This window comes from Podarcis melisellensis (genome assembly GCF_964234715.1).
Source record: "Podarcis melisellensis genome assembly, chromosome: 5".
NCBI lineage: Eukaryota > Metazoa > Chordata > Lepidosauria > Squamata > Lacertidae > Podarcis > Podarcis melisellensis.
In genome coordinates, this window is record NC_138537.1 from 85,147,971 (window position 1) to 85,164,848 (window position 16,878).

Here is a 16,878-nt window from a genome sequence, read left to right on the forward strand (position 1 = left end):
GCAATTCTGACTTGCTACCGTAAGCAATCTTATCAAGGAGCCATTTATGTGCTTGGGCTAGTTAGTTCCTTGGGTATTATTGATATCCATAAGGCTTCCTTAACTTATGAACATGCACTTAACTATGTCTGAGTAGATTCCAATAGAAGCAACAACATGAGAAACAGGTAAAGGTAAAAAGATAAAAGACCCTTGGACGTTTAAGTCCAGTCGAATTTGATTTTGGGATGTGGAGCTCATCTCCACTTTCAGGCTGAGGGAACTGGTGTTTGTCCGCAGACAACTTTCTGGGTCATATGGCCAGCATGACTAAACTGCTTCTGGCACAACTGGACACCGTGATGAAAGCCAGAGCGCACGAAAATGCTGTTTACCATCCTGCCGCAGCGGTACCTATTTACTTAGGCTGGTATACTTTTGAACTGCTTTGTTGGGCTAGGACAAAGCAACAGGAGCTCACCCCATTGCGCAGATTCGAACTGCCAACCTTACGGTTGATGAGCCCAAGAGGCTCAGTGGTTTAGACCACAGCACCACCCACATCCCATTATGAGAACCAACCCTTATAAGAAATTTCTAGTTCTCAGATATAAGTCCCACCGAGTTCCTCTTATAATAATAATAATAATAATTTATTATTTGTACCCCGCCCATCTGGCTGGGTTTCCCCAGCCACTCTGGGCGGCTTCCAACAAAGATGAAAGATACACTAAAATGTCACATATTAAAAACTTCCCTGAACAGGGCTGCCTTCAGATGTCTTCTGAATGTCAGGTAGATGTTTATCGCTTTGACATCTGATGGGAGGGCGTTCCACAGGGCGGGCGCCACTACTGAGAAGGCCCTCTGCCTGGTTCCCTGTAACTTGGCCTCTCACAGTGAGGGAACCGCCAGAAGGCCCTCGGAGCTGGACCTCAGTGTCCGGGCAGAATGATGGGGGAGGAGACGCTCCTTCAGATATACTGGACTGAGGCCGTTTAGGGCTTTAAAGGTCAGCACCAACACATAGGACATTGCATATAGGATTGCAGACTTAGTGTGTCACAGGTTGTTCCTAAGGTCAAAGGGCTGTTAGCATGGTCAAGTCTGGGAGCTATGGGATGATGGTGTCCACACTGGGAAAAGCAAATGCTGCAGCGATATGGATGAGACCTGGATGTACATTCTTCAATTTTTCGTCACGAGAAGACTGATAACTTTGTGTGAATATTGCTTAGGACTGAATATGCATGTTAGCAACAGGAGTTCTGTTCTACAGCTGGGAGCTCCACTGCTATATATCTTTAAATGGTCTCCTTTTCTACCTTGGTCCTTACCACTCTTGTTTTCATCCTTCTGAAAGACAGACTTCTGAGGTCTTAGGAAGCAAACTTTTCTCGGCGCCTGCCATCCATGGCTTGGGTGAAACAAAGAATTTGCTGTGGGCTGACGGCTAATGCGCCTCCTGCTGCTGACTCACTCTTTGTTGTGGAGGGCATTGTGTGGGCCTTGGGCTGGCTGGGAGAGGAGCAGCTAGCATGCCACAGGCTAGAATTGTTGGTTCACAACTCCCTTGTTGAGTGGCAGCAGTGCTAATCTAGGCCAGCAAAGGGATTCGGGGGCTGAGTGACTCATCATAGGAACTTGCGTCTTTTGCTGTTGCAGCAGAGAGTGGCCTTCTTTATTTGGTTCCTGCTGGCAGTTGTTAGCCGCAAGGGACTCCTGAACCAAAGGGGAGCTCTTTTTAGTACTTCCGCTTGGTCGCAAAGATAATGCCATCTTCATTCCATTCCTTTATCACTGGCAAGGCAAGCCAACTGTGGAAATAGGACGACTTGAGGTCACCCCATGTTCCATAAGTGGAGATGGCTCCTTCCATTCCTGGAACGGATCTCAGGCAATGCACTTAAAAATCAGGCTGTTGTTAGCAATGGCCTCAAAAATAGTCGCATCCAGTGAACTCTGGAGTTGGTGGGCTGAACATAACAAAGTTGTTTTGTACTGTTAAGCCACTGGTTATGACCAGCGGTGACCTCTCCCAAGTTGTTGGTCTCAACTCCCTTTGCCAGCTATGCAATTTGGAGAGCCTACTAGGATATGAGAATGATTTTGCTTGGGGCCTTGTGTGTGCAGAAGGGATGGCCTCTGGTCTGAACATAGCTGCTAGATTACTCTTGTGTAGGGCAGTCATGTATCAGAGCAGAAACTGTGCCCGTCCCTCCCCTGATGTCATACTTCCCTAACCCCCACAAGTGAGGATGTCCACAAAGAGAGACCTGTGCAGTGCCGGAGGCAGGGTTAGCCCAGGTATGTGGACATGAGTAATGCGTGAATAGGACTACTGTAACATTGCATTTTCCTCAGTACCCCGAGTCTCTGTATGACCCAAAAGACAGAGTGGAACTAAGAGGGCCTTGAGCTCAGTGCAGTGCATGTGCAGCCAGGTGAGAGAATACGCACCCCCCCCCAGCATGTTTGAGGAAGAAAGCAAAGACTGTGATATAAAAGCCGGGAAAGGCAAATATATAAGCAGCACCCAGGCAGAAATAAGGTATCATCTACCCAAAGCTAAACTGCCTAGAGATGCAAACCAAGCACCACCTCTGGTGTACTTTCAGCTAAAGGCTCCTGAAGTTCAAAAGGTTCAAGTTGTTTGCCTCTGAGAGAACCAAATGTGGGGGCTAAGCATTTTGTAATAATCAGGCTATGGAAGGCCTGCGCCGAAATAATTATTATACTTGATTCTTAAGCAGAAGTGAGATTTACCCTCTGATTGTCTATGCATTTTGTAGTTAGTACCTCGGAGCTACGTGAAAACTGAATGTTTCAAGATACAGGTTTGGCCTTTATCTCAGCTTTTTCTTCCTCTGAGTAACGGTTGGGAATAATGGGGCTTGCTTCCCTACCTTGCTTGGAGTCTTCTGAAATGTGAAACAAGCACCTCCCCATTAGTCCTTCTGTGGCTTTCCTCCTGATAATTCGCCTTTGGCTGTACATGGCTATTTCCTGGGCCCGCTGCGTTTATTTATTTCTTACACTGCTGCTGGCCTTAAAGGTGAGGTCCAGCCTAGTGTTCATCCCCATAAATTGTGTGTAGAGTCCAACAATAACTATTAGATGATTAGGTAGGTGTTTGGAGAAGGGAGGCAGGATGGGATCCTGTGCAGCCTCTTTAAAGTTTTCTCTGCTCTGCCTATATTCTGCCTCGAGAAGAATTTGACTAGAAAATGGTGCGTTGTATTACAGTTGCCCCAAGCAGTAATGAAAACCCTCCTTTGCCATCACTCTGAGGAGATCCATTGGGACATTTATGAATGAACTTCTGGCTGGGTGGGGGTGGGTAGGGCAAGGGCAAGGCTCTCTGTATGAATGCATGCAAGTGCCTTTGTTGTGTGGTGTGTCATGGCAGGAAGGTCATGGTACTGCCAGTGCACCTGACCAAAAATCTCTTCCCTTCTCAAGTCATTTGAGCCTGGCCTCATTTTGTGTGAGATTGATCACTTTTTATTGTGACTTTTCTATTTTTAACTCGGTTCACCCTTAGGGAAGTAGGAGGTGGCCAAGATGGATGGGTTTTACTTGTCCTTTTTCTCCAGCCATACTTGTGTTCTTCTCCTCTCCTCTCCACATGACAGCTGATTAGGCACACTGACCTTTTTCATCATATCTCTTTATTTGTGTTACATAAATGTTCCTAGTTGACAGCTCTGAGGTCACCCGGGGTTTGCAGATGGCCACTGATTTTGTGTGTCTGTCTGAAAATATTCTGCCCCAGGCTTCCTCCCACCCCATTAAAAGAAAAAAGAAAAAGCTCTTTAAGGAACTGCAGCTAGAATGAGGACTTCAGAATTGGGATTTGGTGCTGCTGCAAACCACCTTCACCAAAACTTTCACAAATCTATATTGCTATTTGAAATACATAATTAAATAGACAGTTAATTTAGTGTCCAAATCCTTATTTTATATGAAGCTTTGTATTACTACAGGTCATAGCATAAAGCCTGAATGATGAATGTGCCCCTGTGAGACTTAGACTTGGGTGCTCTCTCTTCCCTTTCTTTTCTAAGGAGGAGATTGAATGCTTTTATCTCCTTTTAATTTAAACATAGTTTAGCATGTTGTCTGATCCCTAAACTGTGGTTCATCTTAGTATGAATAGTTGGAATAAGCTACCTTCATAATTTATGACTTGAAGTTGGCTTGTTTCCATTAACCATAGTTAAGATTAACTACAGTTTGTCCGGGGATGGGCTTGCACATTGCTATGCATTTATTTTATTTATTCTTTACTAGCACAAAGTGCCCAGTATGGCCTGATAGTTTTAAGAAACCAGAAAATATCGAGGTTTTTAAATGGATTGTGTAAGTTGTGCGTTTTAGGGCTGTGCGCAAACACCAACACACCAACCCAGAGCTCTGTCCTGACCCAAGAATCCCCTGGCTTGGCTCCAAATCAATTTGTGTGTGTGTGTGTGTGTGTGTGTGTGTGTGTGGAGAGAGCTAATGTTTAATTAGTCTTAATTTGGTCCATCATCTTGATTCCACAAAGACCTCATCCTCCACCTTGGGAACCCTCAAGCTGAGTTTGGAGATGATATCTTGAGAGGTGGTCAAACATATCGAGAACATGTGGACAAGCAGACACTTTTCAAAGTACAGTTCACAACCAAAAATAAAGTGGAATTCAAAGTTGCATGAATGCTCTGTTAGCACAAGAGTTTAATGCACTTTACCTGCATTGTCATACGAATATGACTGTTGTGAGAATTCAGACCTGGGTGGTTGCATGCCTTATTTCTGACAAGAAGAAACAAGGTGTGCTCACTTCCATCCTGTTCAAACCTCTCTACAGCTGTCCTGCCCCACTCCAAGGGCTGAAAAAGCTTACCAAAGGGCAAGAGGAGGCAGCAGGTGTTCCCCAGCCCCAGTGAGGTGTGTGTTTCTACCTTATATTCTGGGACTTGTAGTTCTGGTCCCTGGTAAAAAGTTCTGGGCCCTAGGTGGAGGAGGCAAAGTGATAGACACACAATGATTTGTTTATATAATTGGAATACCTGAAAGACCACTGCCATTTTGAGGCTGCGGTTGTCTCTATTGCCAGGTTGCTGATGCCATCGCCATATTTTACTATAAGTAGGCTATTATCGGCAAACTTTGGAGATATTGTCCCAGGAATAAATCCATATTGGTTGATTGCTTTAATGAAAATAAAAGTTTGCAGGTGACAGCATAGGCATGAACTGCCAGTCCATTGCAGGAGCTGGGATGGAACTCAGAACCCTCCCAATATTCCTTTTGTGGGCAAGTACTTAAAATTTGGGATGCGGGTGGCGCTGTGGGTTAAACCACAGAGCCTAGGACTTGCCAATCAGAAGGACGGCGGTTCGAATCCCCGCGATGGGGTGAGCTCCCATTGCTCGGTCCCTTCTTCTGCCAACCTAGCAGTTTGAAAGCACAAGTAGATAAATAGGTACCGCTCCAGCGGGAAGGTAAATAGCGTTTCTGTGTGCTGCTCTGGTTTGCCAGAAGCGGCTTAGTCATGCTGGCCACATGACCTGGAAGCTGTACGCCGGCTCCCTCGGCCAATAAAGCGAGATGAGCGCCGCAACCCCAGAGTCTGTCACGACTGGACCTAATGGTCAGGGGTCCCTTTACCTTTATGTTTACTTAAAATTTGAAATGCATTGTCTCAAAAGCTGATAATGGAAGGGGGCAGCCAAGTGGATTGTTCTGAGTTTGGTTTCAAAGTCTATAACTGCAGGCATTCTGGTGGTCACATGAGCTTTTGGAATAAGCATTTGGATTGATGATCCATCTGCATTCCAAGTGAGTCAGTGATGGGGATCCCGAAACCATTTTTTCTTTTTGCGCCTGACCTTTTACAGTGCTTGGTGGCTGATGCCATGGAGTTCCAGGAGGAGTCCCGCACAACCAGAGCGAGCTTGAATTCTTCGCTTTGTGCTTGTCCGCCTGTTTTGTTGCCCTGGAGACAGAACAGCGTGGAATTCTTTCCCCCTGACCAGAAATAGTTTTCCTGTACCTTGTGACTGGAGTGCTTTCCTTCTTGGTTTGCAGCCAGCTGTGTGTATATGTGTGGGCATGCATTTAGATGAGGTAGGTTTCAGGGAGCATAGAGGTCATGGCTCCTTGTTGTAAGCTGTGCATGTGGGTATCGCTATATTCTACCCTACATCTCTTGCCTCCTGCGTCTCAAGAGGGTGTAAGGTTCCCTGCAGCAATTGCTCTTGATTTACATCGCCTGTGGCATTTCACTGGTTATGTCATGTCTGCTGAGGCTGTGAGCTGGTCAGCTGTCCATCTTGGCTGGCTAGCTGAGCAGCACGTGGTAAGTCTTCATCCCTCTCCTGATCAGCTGTTTGCTTCCCTGCATTGTTGCCCTAAGAAACAGGTTCACTGCAAACATAACTCACCCATTGGGCCAACATGATCGCCATCAGTTTATCGGAAATTCGTTTTTCAGCAGTGGACATCACCTACAGATCTTTGGGTGGTGACAACAGGCACAACTCTCCTCTAGTGAGAGAAGGGTTTGTTTTTTACAATTGACTTTCATCAGCAAGTTTCTTAAAAATGGTTGCTGAATCTTGACAGGTGAGCATTGAGAGAGGGTTCAAGGTTACAATAATAAAGTTTTTGGGAGTAGGTGGATAGAGACTTCTTCATAAAGTGCTTAAAGTCATCCCTTTAGCTTTAGCGTATACTTCTCCTTTCAAGTGGTTGGCATGTGTTGGCTAAGTTTTTAGTCCCCTCACTGTCCAGCTCTCCTTTGGCCCAATATTTTTTATTCAGTGAAAACCTTGGAAACTTTCCCTTTTATGGTATTTAAAAAGATAGCTGGGTGTACTAATCAAGCAGGAAATAATAATGCACAGGACAGATTTATATGCAGGTACATGTTTCACAAAGGTTTATAAATTGGAGCTCTTCATTTCTGTAGTTGTGGAATGCGGTATGTAAATCTTTATCTATTGTTGTTGGTTTCTTGAGAAGCATATTTCTAGCCCTTATAGTTTGTGTGATTAATGACAAATAGAATAGGCAATTAAAAAAAATATTGTAGGTTGTGGGACTCTTATGGCCTGTTGTTGGCGCATGGTCACTTCTCAGTCCCTAATCCATATACATATCTTTGCAGTCACATACTGAAACCTTCTGCCCTTTCTGTGAGCCTATGTCCAGCTGTATGAGCAGTTTGCTGGCCAAAATCCAAAGCCGACGCTTTCCATAGAAGCAGGTTTGCATTTGTTTGTGAATGCAGACAAAAAAGGGGGCCCCCAACATTTAACCCCCAGGAGCAGGTTGAAGATGCAGGCCATGCGCAATGAATTAGGAGGCTGAGATGAGCACATCAGATTCCGGGTGGGGAGTGGTATTAATATTTTTGGAACATTCACACAGGCTACTACCTGCCTTGAGAAAACTAACCCATGAAGAGGGGGAAGTATCCTAGCAGGGTCTTCTCACTGAAGACCTACTTTTGATGGCTTTGTCTTTACATATGGATGGTGGTGTTCAAAAGCATGCCCCGCCCCCCTATTTGTTGTCTGAAGTGGAAGCATCCAGAATTCTACCACCTTGTTTTGTGTGACACATAGATCAGCATTGCAGCCAAATCTGCAGCCACAGCTACATAATGTGCAGAAAGGCTCTTAGACTATATAAAAGATTAATCAGTATTTTTCTTCCACTGTGTTGGAGTGGCAAAGAACCGCATTGCTCTGCTGTTCAGCTGCTGTTCTCATACTTGCTGATCATTGCACTAGATCTTTTGAGGTTCTGCTTGCACAGTTTGAAGCATCTTTTGGGTGTGAGGGAGGAGACCTTCTGATACTTCTGCTCCTTGCTTCTGAAACGCTGCATTTTTTTAAATATAAATATTTATTGGAGTTTTTAATAAAAGAAATACAGAAATATTAAACAGCGTTACTTTGTTTTTACAAGATTTCATAACATCTTTGGGCTTCCTCACATCTCCCGCTCCCACTTACATCATTAATAAATTTTTATCAAGCAAATTATCATCTTATTTTCAATTTTATAACCACATATTTAAATACAATATAATAGTTCTCCTACAAATTTTGTTTCTCTTAATCTCTCTTATCATCAAATTCTGATCCAATTTAATGATGGCCAATTATTTATAACCAAGCATCCTTCTTAATATTCCACTAAATCACAATATTTCTGTAGGTAAATCTTAAATTTCTTCCAATCTTCTTCAATCCTTTCTTCTCCCAGGTCTCGGATTCTACCAGTCATCTCCGCCAATTGCATATAGTCCATCAGTTGCATCTGCCATTCTTCCAGTGTGGGTAGATCTTGAGTTTTCCAGTTCTTAGCGAGTAGTATCCTTGCTGCTGTTGTTGCATACATGAAAAGTGTTCTATCCTTCTTTGACACCTTCTGGTCTACAATACCCAGAAGAAAGGCCTCTGGTTTCTTAGTGAAGGTATACTTAAATACCTTTTTCAACTCATTATATATCATTTCCCAGAAGACCTTCACCTTAGGGCAGGTCCACCAGAGGTGAAAGAATGTTCCTTCATTTTCTTTACATTTCCAACATTTGTTATCAGACAAATGGTATATTTTGGCAAGTTTAACTGGGGTCATGTACCATCTGTATATCATTTTCATTACATTTTCCTTCAAAGCATTACATGCAGTAAAGTTCAGCCCAGTGGTCCACAACCTTTCCCAATCTTCAAACATAATGTTATGCCCAATATCCTGTGCCCATTTTATCATAGCCGACTTAACCATTTCATCTTGTGTATTCCATTTCAACAGCAAGTTATACATTCTTGAAAGTGCCTTAGTCTTAGGTTCTAACAATTCTGTTTCCAACTTCGATTTCTCCACCTGGAACCCTAACTTTTTATCACTTAAAAAAATTTCTTTAATCTGAGCGTAGTGTAACCAGTCTCGCACTTTATCCTTCATTTTCTCCATACTCTGCAACTGAAACTGCAACTCTGCATACTCTGCAACTGAAACTGAAACGCTGCATTTTGATGCAGCTCAAGCACTTTCCCTTCCTTGCCCTGGGATGCTTGATGTGATCCTTAGGACTAATTCTTAGTTTGGGGGAGAAGTGTTATTATAGGAAGAGTGGCAGGGTGATGCGACTTTGTGCTGCAGTGGTAATAGTACTACTACTGAAATATTTTGCTTCTGAACAGTTTTTGAAGGTGCATGAGACCTCCCTGTCTTCTGTGAAATGGAAGGCCTTCCAAAAACCACTAGGCGCAGTTGACACTTTTTTGGTGGTTGGTTTTCTCCTACCCATAACAACAGCTCTTTGCTGGGGCTGGAGCTCCTCTTGAAACCCCTCTGCAACTCAGCTTGTTGATCATGAGCCCCTGACTTTGATCTCTCTGACCTGGGAGAGAAAAGCAGGCTCAATATTGGTGCAATAAACGTGTGTGCATGCTGAGGTTGGAGGCAGTCTCCCTCCTTTTACACAAGCAAACAAATCCTGGCATTAACTCTCTACCATTGGCAAAGTCAGCACCAGCATTGCTTTTAAAAAAACTCCAGTCTTCCTCGTTGACTTTCAAGCCTTGTTTTCACCTTGCTTGATGATCTTCTCCCTTTTGCTGCTGTTAGAGAAGGGACGTGATCACTGAGTTGACAAATCACTTCTCTGTCTGATCCTTGGTGACGAGAAAGGGCCCTCTGGCATCTTCTCCCTCCCTAACCTCCCCCTCCCCATACACACATCATGTCTGATTTTTCAGGGTTATGGAGAAGCTGCTGCCTCGATGCTTTTTCTTTCTAGTCCAGATGACAACCCTGTTGGAACTGACGTTGCTTTTCTGTTGCGATGAATGTCCTCCTTAGGATATAAAGATAACTGGCAGCACTTCTGGGTCCCCACCTCCAAGCCATTCCACATTACGATTGTGGGTTTAGATTGTCCACCCTAACCTTCTGTAGATCTGTCCTAGAAACAGGTTAAGGGTGAATTCTTTGGCTTTTGAGACTAGACTCGTTATCCTACTCTCTTCTGTAAACCGTTTCCCAATATCTTTTATTCTTAGTCTTAGTTTTACTCTTTAAATTTGTATACCACCCTTCATCTGCAGATCTTAAGGCCGTTCACAACAATAAATTACAATATAAAAACACAGAATACGTAACAAAAACAAAGCAATAATTTTCCCTGATATCAAGTTCTGTTCATGTTTTGCACCAAGGGAACTTAGTTCTACACCCAAATTATACAAATCAACAAAAAGCAGGGCTGCCCCACACATGAGACCAGGTGAGGTGACTGCCTCAGGCTGCAAGTTCCCCAGGGGCAACAGATCCTGGTGTTGACCTCCCCCCACACACACCTTTTTCCTGATGTCGATCTTTGGCACTCATCCCTTCTTCCCTGGTGGGAGGAGGGGCTGCCATTTTGGGATTTGCCTCAGGTGCCAAAATGTCTCGGTCTGGCCTTGACAAAATGTTCATTCAACTGCTTAATCTGAACCCAGAATAATTTGAATTTTAAAGAAAAATACCTAAACACACATTTAAGTATATATGCCTTAGAAAAGATACTCAGGTCTCGTGTATAACTACTGAAAGTCTCACACAATGAAAGAACGGGCCGTCTAAAGCAATTCCTTTCGCATAGAAAAGTACCATGTCATTTGCGCGTTAACGCTATCTCTGCCGACCTTCAATATAAATATTGTCAGGGTTGCTTGCCATCCTGGAGGAAGGCATGTTCTGAGGAAGAGAAGGCTGCTCTCAGACATCCGCCACATCCCGTTTGCGGTTGGTCTGTTGGTGTGTCTGTCTGGTTTTTTGTTTAGATCAGAGCGAGGGCCCTGGAGCAGAAGTTGCCAACTAACTCTTTATTTTATTTTCTCCTACTCTTAGATCACCAGAAACTGGAACGTGAGGCTCGAATCTGCCGATTGTTAAAACACCCAAATATCGGTAAGTAGCATGGGAGAAAAGTCTTCAAATTCCTTAGCTCAGCAGGGACAGGAAGCTTGTTGGAATTTTCTCTCCTTTCAAATGGTGAGCGAGCCATTTTGTGGGGGCCAGAGCCAGGTGGGTAGAGAGCGATAACTTGTGCTGGAGGAACATTTTGGGTAGCCTACCTCAGGGTGAGGGGCAATTACCTCTGTCCTCCTCTTCGAAAGACATTTCCTCAGAGAAAGTGCATTTCACCACTATCAGCCCATCCCCTGACCTGCCTCCTCAGCTCCTCCACACCCAAGCAGAAGAAAGAGAGTGGTTGCCATTACAGAGTGGTTGCACTCCCTTTGGCTTGTCCCTGACTGCTTACTTGGTTAGCTCTGCTCTAGGGTATATTCAATGAAGGGATCCATTACATGAATGAGAACTGCTTGCTGGAACAGACCAAAGCGCAGCTAGCTAGAAAAAGCAAAGCATGAAGGTCACATACTTCCTCTTCCCTCCCCAGTAGGTGATATTCAGAGGTATACTGCCCCTGAAATATGGAGGTTTCATTTAGCTGTATGACTGACCACTGTTTATAGGGCCCTGTCCTTGGGCATGCACGTGCGCTATCTCTGAAATGAATAGCGTTTTCCTAGAAGAGGGTCTCCGAACTTCATCCTAGCAAACGGAAACTTAGAATGGTGTTGGACATCCCTGCTGAAGCCTCACAAGCCCAAGGCTTCTGCTCTATGGAAATGGCATTCCGGTGCCCAGCACAGCTCCTTACCCATTTCCATAAGGACTTAAGAAGAGCCTGCTGGATCTAGTTAGAGGTCTGTCTGGACCAGCATCCTGTTCTTTACAGGGGCTGAACAGACACCTGCCTGTAGTTTCTAGCAACTGGAATCCAGAAGCATATTGCCTGCAACAGTGGAGGTAGAACATAGGAGGTAGAACATCAGGTCTAGTAGCCTTCTCCTACATGGATTTGTCTAATTCCCTTTTAAAGCCACTCAAGTAAATGGCCACCATAGCCTCTTGTGGGAGTTAGTTCCACAGTTTGTTTGAAGACGTACTTCCTTTTTTCTGCCCCAAATCTTCCAGCAGTCAGCTGCCCTGAGTTGTAGTATTGTGAGAGAGGAAGGAAACCTTCTATCCTATCCCCCCATGCCATGCATAATTACTTGCCTTTTCTCCAAACGAAAAAGTCCTAAAGGGTGAAGCTTTTCCTTCCCATTGATCATTTGGGTTGCCCATTTCTGAACCTTTTTCAACTATACAGTGTCCTTGTTGAGTTGAGGTGGCCAGAACTGTACACTGTACTCCCAAGTGTGATCACACCATACATTCCTATAATGACATCATGATATTGGCAGTCCTCTTTTCAGTTCCTTTCCTATTTATCCCTAGCATGGAATTGGGCTTTTTCACAGTTTCCACACACAACTTGACCTTCTGGCTCTGCTTCAGCAAGGCTTGTTCTTCTGTATGCTTGGCTATTTTAACTCTTACCGCTTTTTATCAGTATAGCTAGATCTTATGTTTAAGCTAACTTGCCTGAAAGTTCCAGTATCTCCACTGGATCCCTTTTTTTAAAAATCGGTGTGACCACCAACCATTTTCTTGTCCCCTTTTATGGAGGCTGATCTTTCGAACAAGTCATTTATTTTTGTTAGATCAGCAGTTTCACCCTTCAGTTCTTTAAGAACTCTTAGGTGGATGCCATCTAGACCTGGTGATTTGCCAGTTTCTATTTTGTCAAGAAGGCTTGGGACAGTGGTTTCCAATTTTTTTGTGTGTGCCATGGGCCACTTGAAAATTGCTGAGGGTCTTGGTGGACCACTACCCCATCCACCCATTGTAGTCTTGCGCTGTCGTGTGCTGTGCTAGATGTTGTATGAGTCTTAATTGTAATTTCATTGATCCTGTTGTTTATTGCATCTTGTACCTTATTGTATTCCATTGAATTTAAATTGTAATGCTATAAGATGCAACATAAGAAATAAAAGAACCAGTAAAAGTGCAGCTAAAATCAATATGAATATTTAGTGTGATGGAAGTGCTGTCTCCCATTTTCAGCCACCAACCTGAATGAATGTGGCAGACTGCCGCCGGAGAGCCCCTGGCCTAGAATTTAATCCCACCATAATTTTGCCTCCGTTCCTCAGACTCCCTGTAAAAAAGTTAGTTCAGGCGCAGGGATCTGACGTGGTTCCTTTTTCTGGTCGTGGTGTTTCCATCTCTTAATTCCCCACACATGCCTCTCTCAGCTAACTCCAGTGTTTTCCCCTTTTTAAAAAAACAACAACAGCAAACTAATTCTGGAACTACGAAGCAGGGAACTTTGGAGTCTGGCTTGCATATATTTCTGGCTCCAGGAAAATAATTTCCTCTTCTCCCAGACATTTGATTGATTTTCCCGCACAGCTTTGTCGGGCATCTTTTAATTAATTAATTTGATGGTGATCATGCTGACGTTGGGGAATGTGGCGTTTTTTATTGTTCTATGAAGTTGTGTGTGATCATGTTTGGTGCTTTGCTGCTTGTGTTTTTAATCTCATATGTGATTCCTCCCCTCCCCCCCTCCACCTGCCCTCCTATTTATATTTGTATCTTTACTTTTGCCTTTGGACTCTTTTGTATGACATGATGAGCAAATGAGTAGATAATTATCAAAGGCCGTAAAGGGCTGTGCTGTCATATGCTTGGGAGACCTTACTGTCACCCTGCTTTGGAAGTTCATAGCTGCTTGCTCTTCAGGTTACAACCCAAAGATCTAGTCTGATTTCTCACTAACATGCGGTGAGGACTTTGTACTAGCGATGGTGCAAACATCTCCTGCAAATCTCCTCCTGCCTTCCACCTACTGGCTTATCAGTCTTCCTGCTCTGGTGGTGCAGATATGAGACTGAGCCAGAGGAAGGTACCTCTCTCCTGGCTCCCTTCTCTGGTGCCTCTCATGTAGCCATGGTTGTGAGTCACTAGCCAGGAATATTGGAGGAAACTACATTTCCCAGGGCTGCTAATAAGCGCCAGCAGCACTGGGGAAACTGCATTTCCCAGTAACCCTAGTTGGAAGCTGTAGAGATCTTCAATAGGGCTGGGGAGACCGAATTTTGAGAAGTGTAGATCTTCAATAGGGCTGGGGAGACCGAATTTTGAGAAGTGTCTGGAAACCTCTGCTGGCTCAGAAGAGCTGTCTGGATCCAGTTGTTTTCACCATGCAACTTCCTTGTTTGTTCCAAGAACTATACCAGCTCCAATTCAGACTGGCCATTATGACTCTTGAAAGACTTCTTCCATATGAACCCTGTTCCATTGTTAAGAATTTCTAGAGAGGCTCTTATTTGTGTCCCACCACCATCTGAGTTGCATTTATTGATTGGGACATGAGAAAGTGTCTTCTTTATGGCTGCACCGAAGTTGTGGAACCCTCTTGCCTCCTCCCCAAAGGCTTTCCACCACAGTGCAAAAATATATTTTCTTCCCTGTCAAGCATTAGTTCTGGCAGCCTAAGCTTTCTGTCCTAGGCATTTTAATCTAAATCTGTTTTATCTGCTCCACCCTTTTAGTTTGGTTATTGTGTGTGTTTCCTAAGGCATTTTCCAAAATGTAAAGGCAGGTAGAAGCTTCATTAAAATAAAGTGGGGAAAAGCAGATGAGTAAGTGGACAGTTGTAGAAGAAAATGTCAGACAAGGAAAGAATTAAGCATAGCCCTGCAGATGCAACAGACACACTCTTCCACACCCCACTCAATGCTTTGCATGCCATGGGTTTGGGAATCCTGCTTTTGCCGCCAAATAGGCAGTTTACAAACCTGCTCCCCAACAAAGGTGATGTGCTGTAAAAGAACCACACCAGCGAGCCATTCCCTATGTACGCATCCATTGCTGCACAGTCCAAACTGTTGAACAGGGGACTTGTTGCCTAACATACTCATCCTCCACTGAACTCTTGGGACTCACCCCACATCCATTCCTTGGCCGCTCTCCCTGAGCATTCATTTGAAGTCTTGCATTCAGAAGATCCAGAAGTCTCAGATGCAGAGCTCTTAAGCTGCCAGATCCCTGGCCCCTTTGACCATTAGCTTCTGTAAATGGGGAGAGCTGATTGTCTTTTATTTCTACTCTGCAAGTTCCTTTGTCTGTTGCTGGAGAGCTCCACTCACTCTGGGCCTGTGTTTCCATGGTTATCATCCTGTGAGCAGGTTTATTTCCTGTCACCCCACGGAACAGGGAGCAGGATAATTGTTCGCTTGGAGGGTTCGCTGAAGGGCTGCAACAAGTGGTGGGATCGTGGGAACAAACTTCAACTTGAACTGGGGGAAAAGAGAGGAAAAAACAAAGTTCGGTTTTGGGGACAAAACCACGTTATTTACTGAATCTGCCAAACAGCAGTAGGATTGTTGCTTGTTCCACAGCTTTGTGGAAAGCTGCCCATCATGTCAGTCTCTTTGTGATGCACCATTGGGGAAGGCGGGGGTGTGTGGTAAAGCGACCTCTCTCTCTCTTTTAAGCAAGGGAAAAGAAAGCCCCAATTTGGATTTCCTCTGTTGCTTTGGAAAGCTAAGTTGGCCGGATTATACTTCTGAAGAAGATCACTTTAAGTCACACCCAACCTCATTTATGTCTGCAATAAAGTTTTCCTAGAAAAAGAGGGCTACCACTAGAAGCAGCAGGCTCATTTCCCCCTCTGAAATACCAAATGCAATTTACCTGAAGGCCTGGCATTTTTACGCCAGTGCCATGCCTGCTTGCCAACAGTAGCCAGTGATGTGGAGCCAGAGGGAGAGGAACACACTACACTGCATGAATTGTATACTAGGCTTTTCAGAGGGGATGAGGGAACGCTGCATGGGGATGCAGTCATGCCAGCCAACTTTACAAATGGAAGAGGACATCCAAGTTGTTTTCTCTCTAGATATGCCCTCTCTCCCCCTCTTTGAGAGCCAGTGTGGTGTAGTGGTTAAGAGCAGTAGTCTCGTAATCTGGGGAACCGGGTTCGCGTCTCCGCTCCTCCACATGCAGCTGCTGGGTGACCTTGGGCCAGTCACACTTCTCTGAAGTCTCTCAGCCCCACTCACCTCACAGAGTGTTTGTTGTGGGGGAGGAAGGGAAAGGAGAATGTTAGCCGCTTTGAGACTCCTGAAGGGGAGTGAAAGGCGGGATATCAAATCCAAACTCCTCCTCCTCTTCTTCTTTCCTCCTGCCCCAATTGCAGGATTGTAATGTGTGGGGCATGCTGATTTTGAGCGATGGCACTGTTCTATTTGTAACCTTTTAGTTTAACAACAACAACATTTGTACCCTGCCCATCTGACTGGGTTTCCTGAGCCACTCTGGACAGCTTCCGGCATATATAAAAACGTAATAGAGCATTACACCTTAAAAAGCTTTTCTGTACAGGGCTGCCTTCAGATGTCTTCTAAATGTTATATAGTTACACATCTCCTTGACACCTGACAGGAAGGCGTTCCACAGGGTTCCACCATCAAGCATTGCCACCGTCATGTTAATTCCTTAATGCCGTAGGCGAGCTAACCTTGAGCTGATGCTTTATCTCTTCCTGGGAAAATGTAAATTTGTTTTATTAAGCTAGCGCTGACATTTAATGCTTGCCTAGGAAGAACTTGGGCAGGGACACGGGTGGCGCTGTGGGTTAAACCACAGAGTCTAGGACTTGCCAATCAGAAGGTCGGCGGTTCGAATCACCGCGACAGGGTGAGCTCCCGTTGCTCGGTTCCTGCTCCTGCCAACCTAGCAGTTCGAAAGCATGAAGTGCAAGTAGATAAATAGGTACCGCTCCAGCGGGAAGGTAAGCAGCGTTTCCGTGCGCTGCTCTGGTTCGCCAGAAGCGGCTTAGTCATGCTGGCCACATGATCCGGAAGCTGTACGCCGGCTCCCTCGGCCAATAAAGCGATATGAGCGCCGCAAGCCCAGAGTCGGCCACGACTGGACCTAATGGTCAGG

At 44.7% G+C, this 16,878-nt stretch overlaps 1 protein-coding gene across 21 annotated transcripts in view; it reads left to right on the top strand.

The window, feature by feature from the left end:
• The window catches only part of CAMK2G (calcium/calmodulin dependent protein kinase II gamma), a 176,901-nt gene that overhangs the window by 63,336 nt on the left and 96,687 nt on the right, over nt 1–16,878 (top strand). For all 21 annotated transcript variants that reach the window (XM_081913639.1, XM_081913628.1, XM_081913644.1 and 18 more), the window contains exon 3: nt 10,879–10,938. In XM_081913639.1, the coding sequence (XP_081769765.1) occupies nt 10,879–10,938 (60 nt within the window). The remainder of the gene's footprint in view (nt 1–10,878; nt 10,939–16,878) is intronic.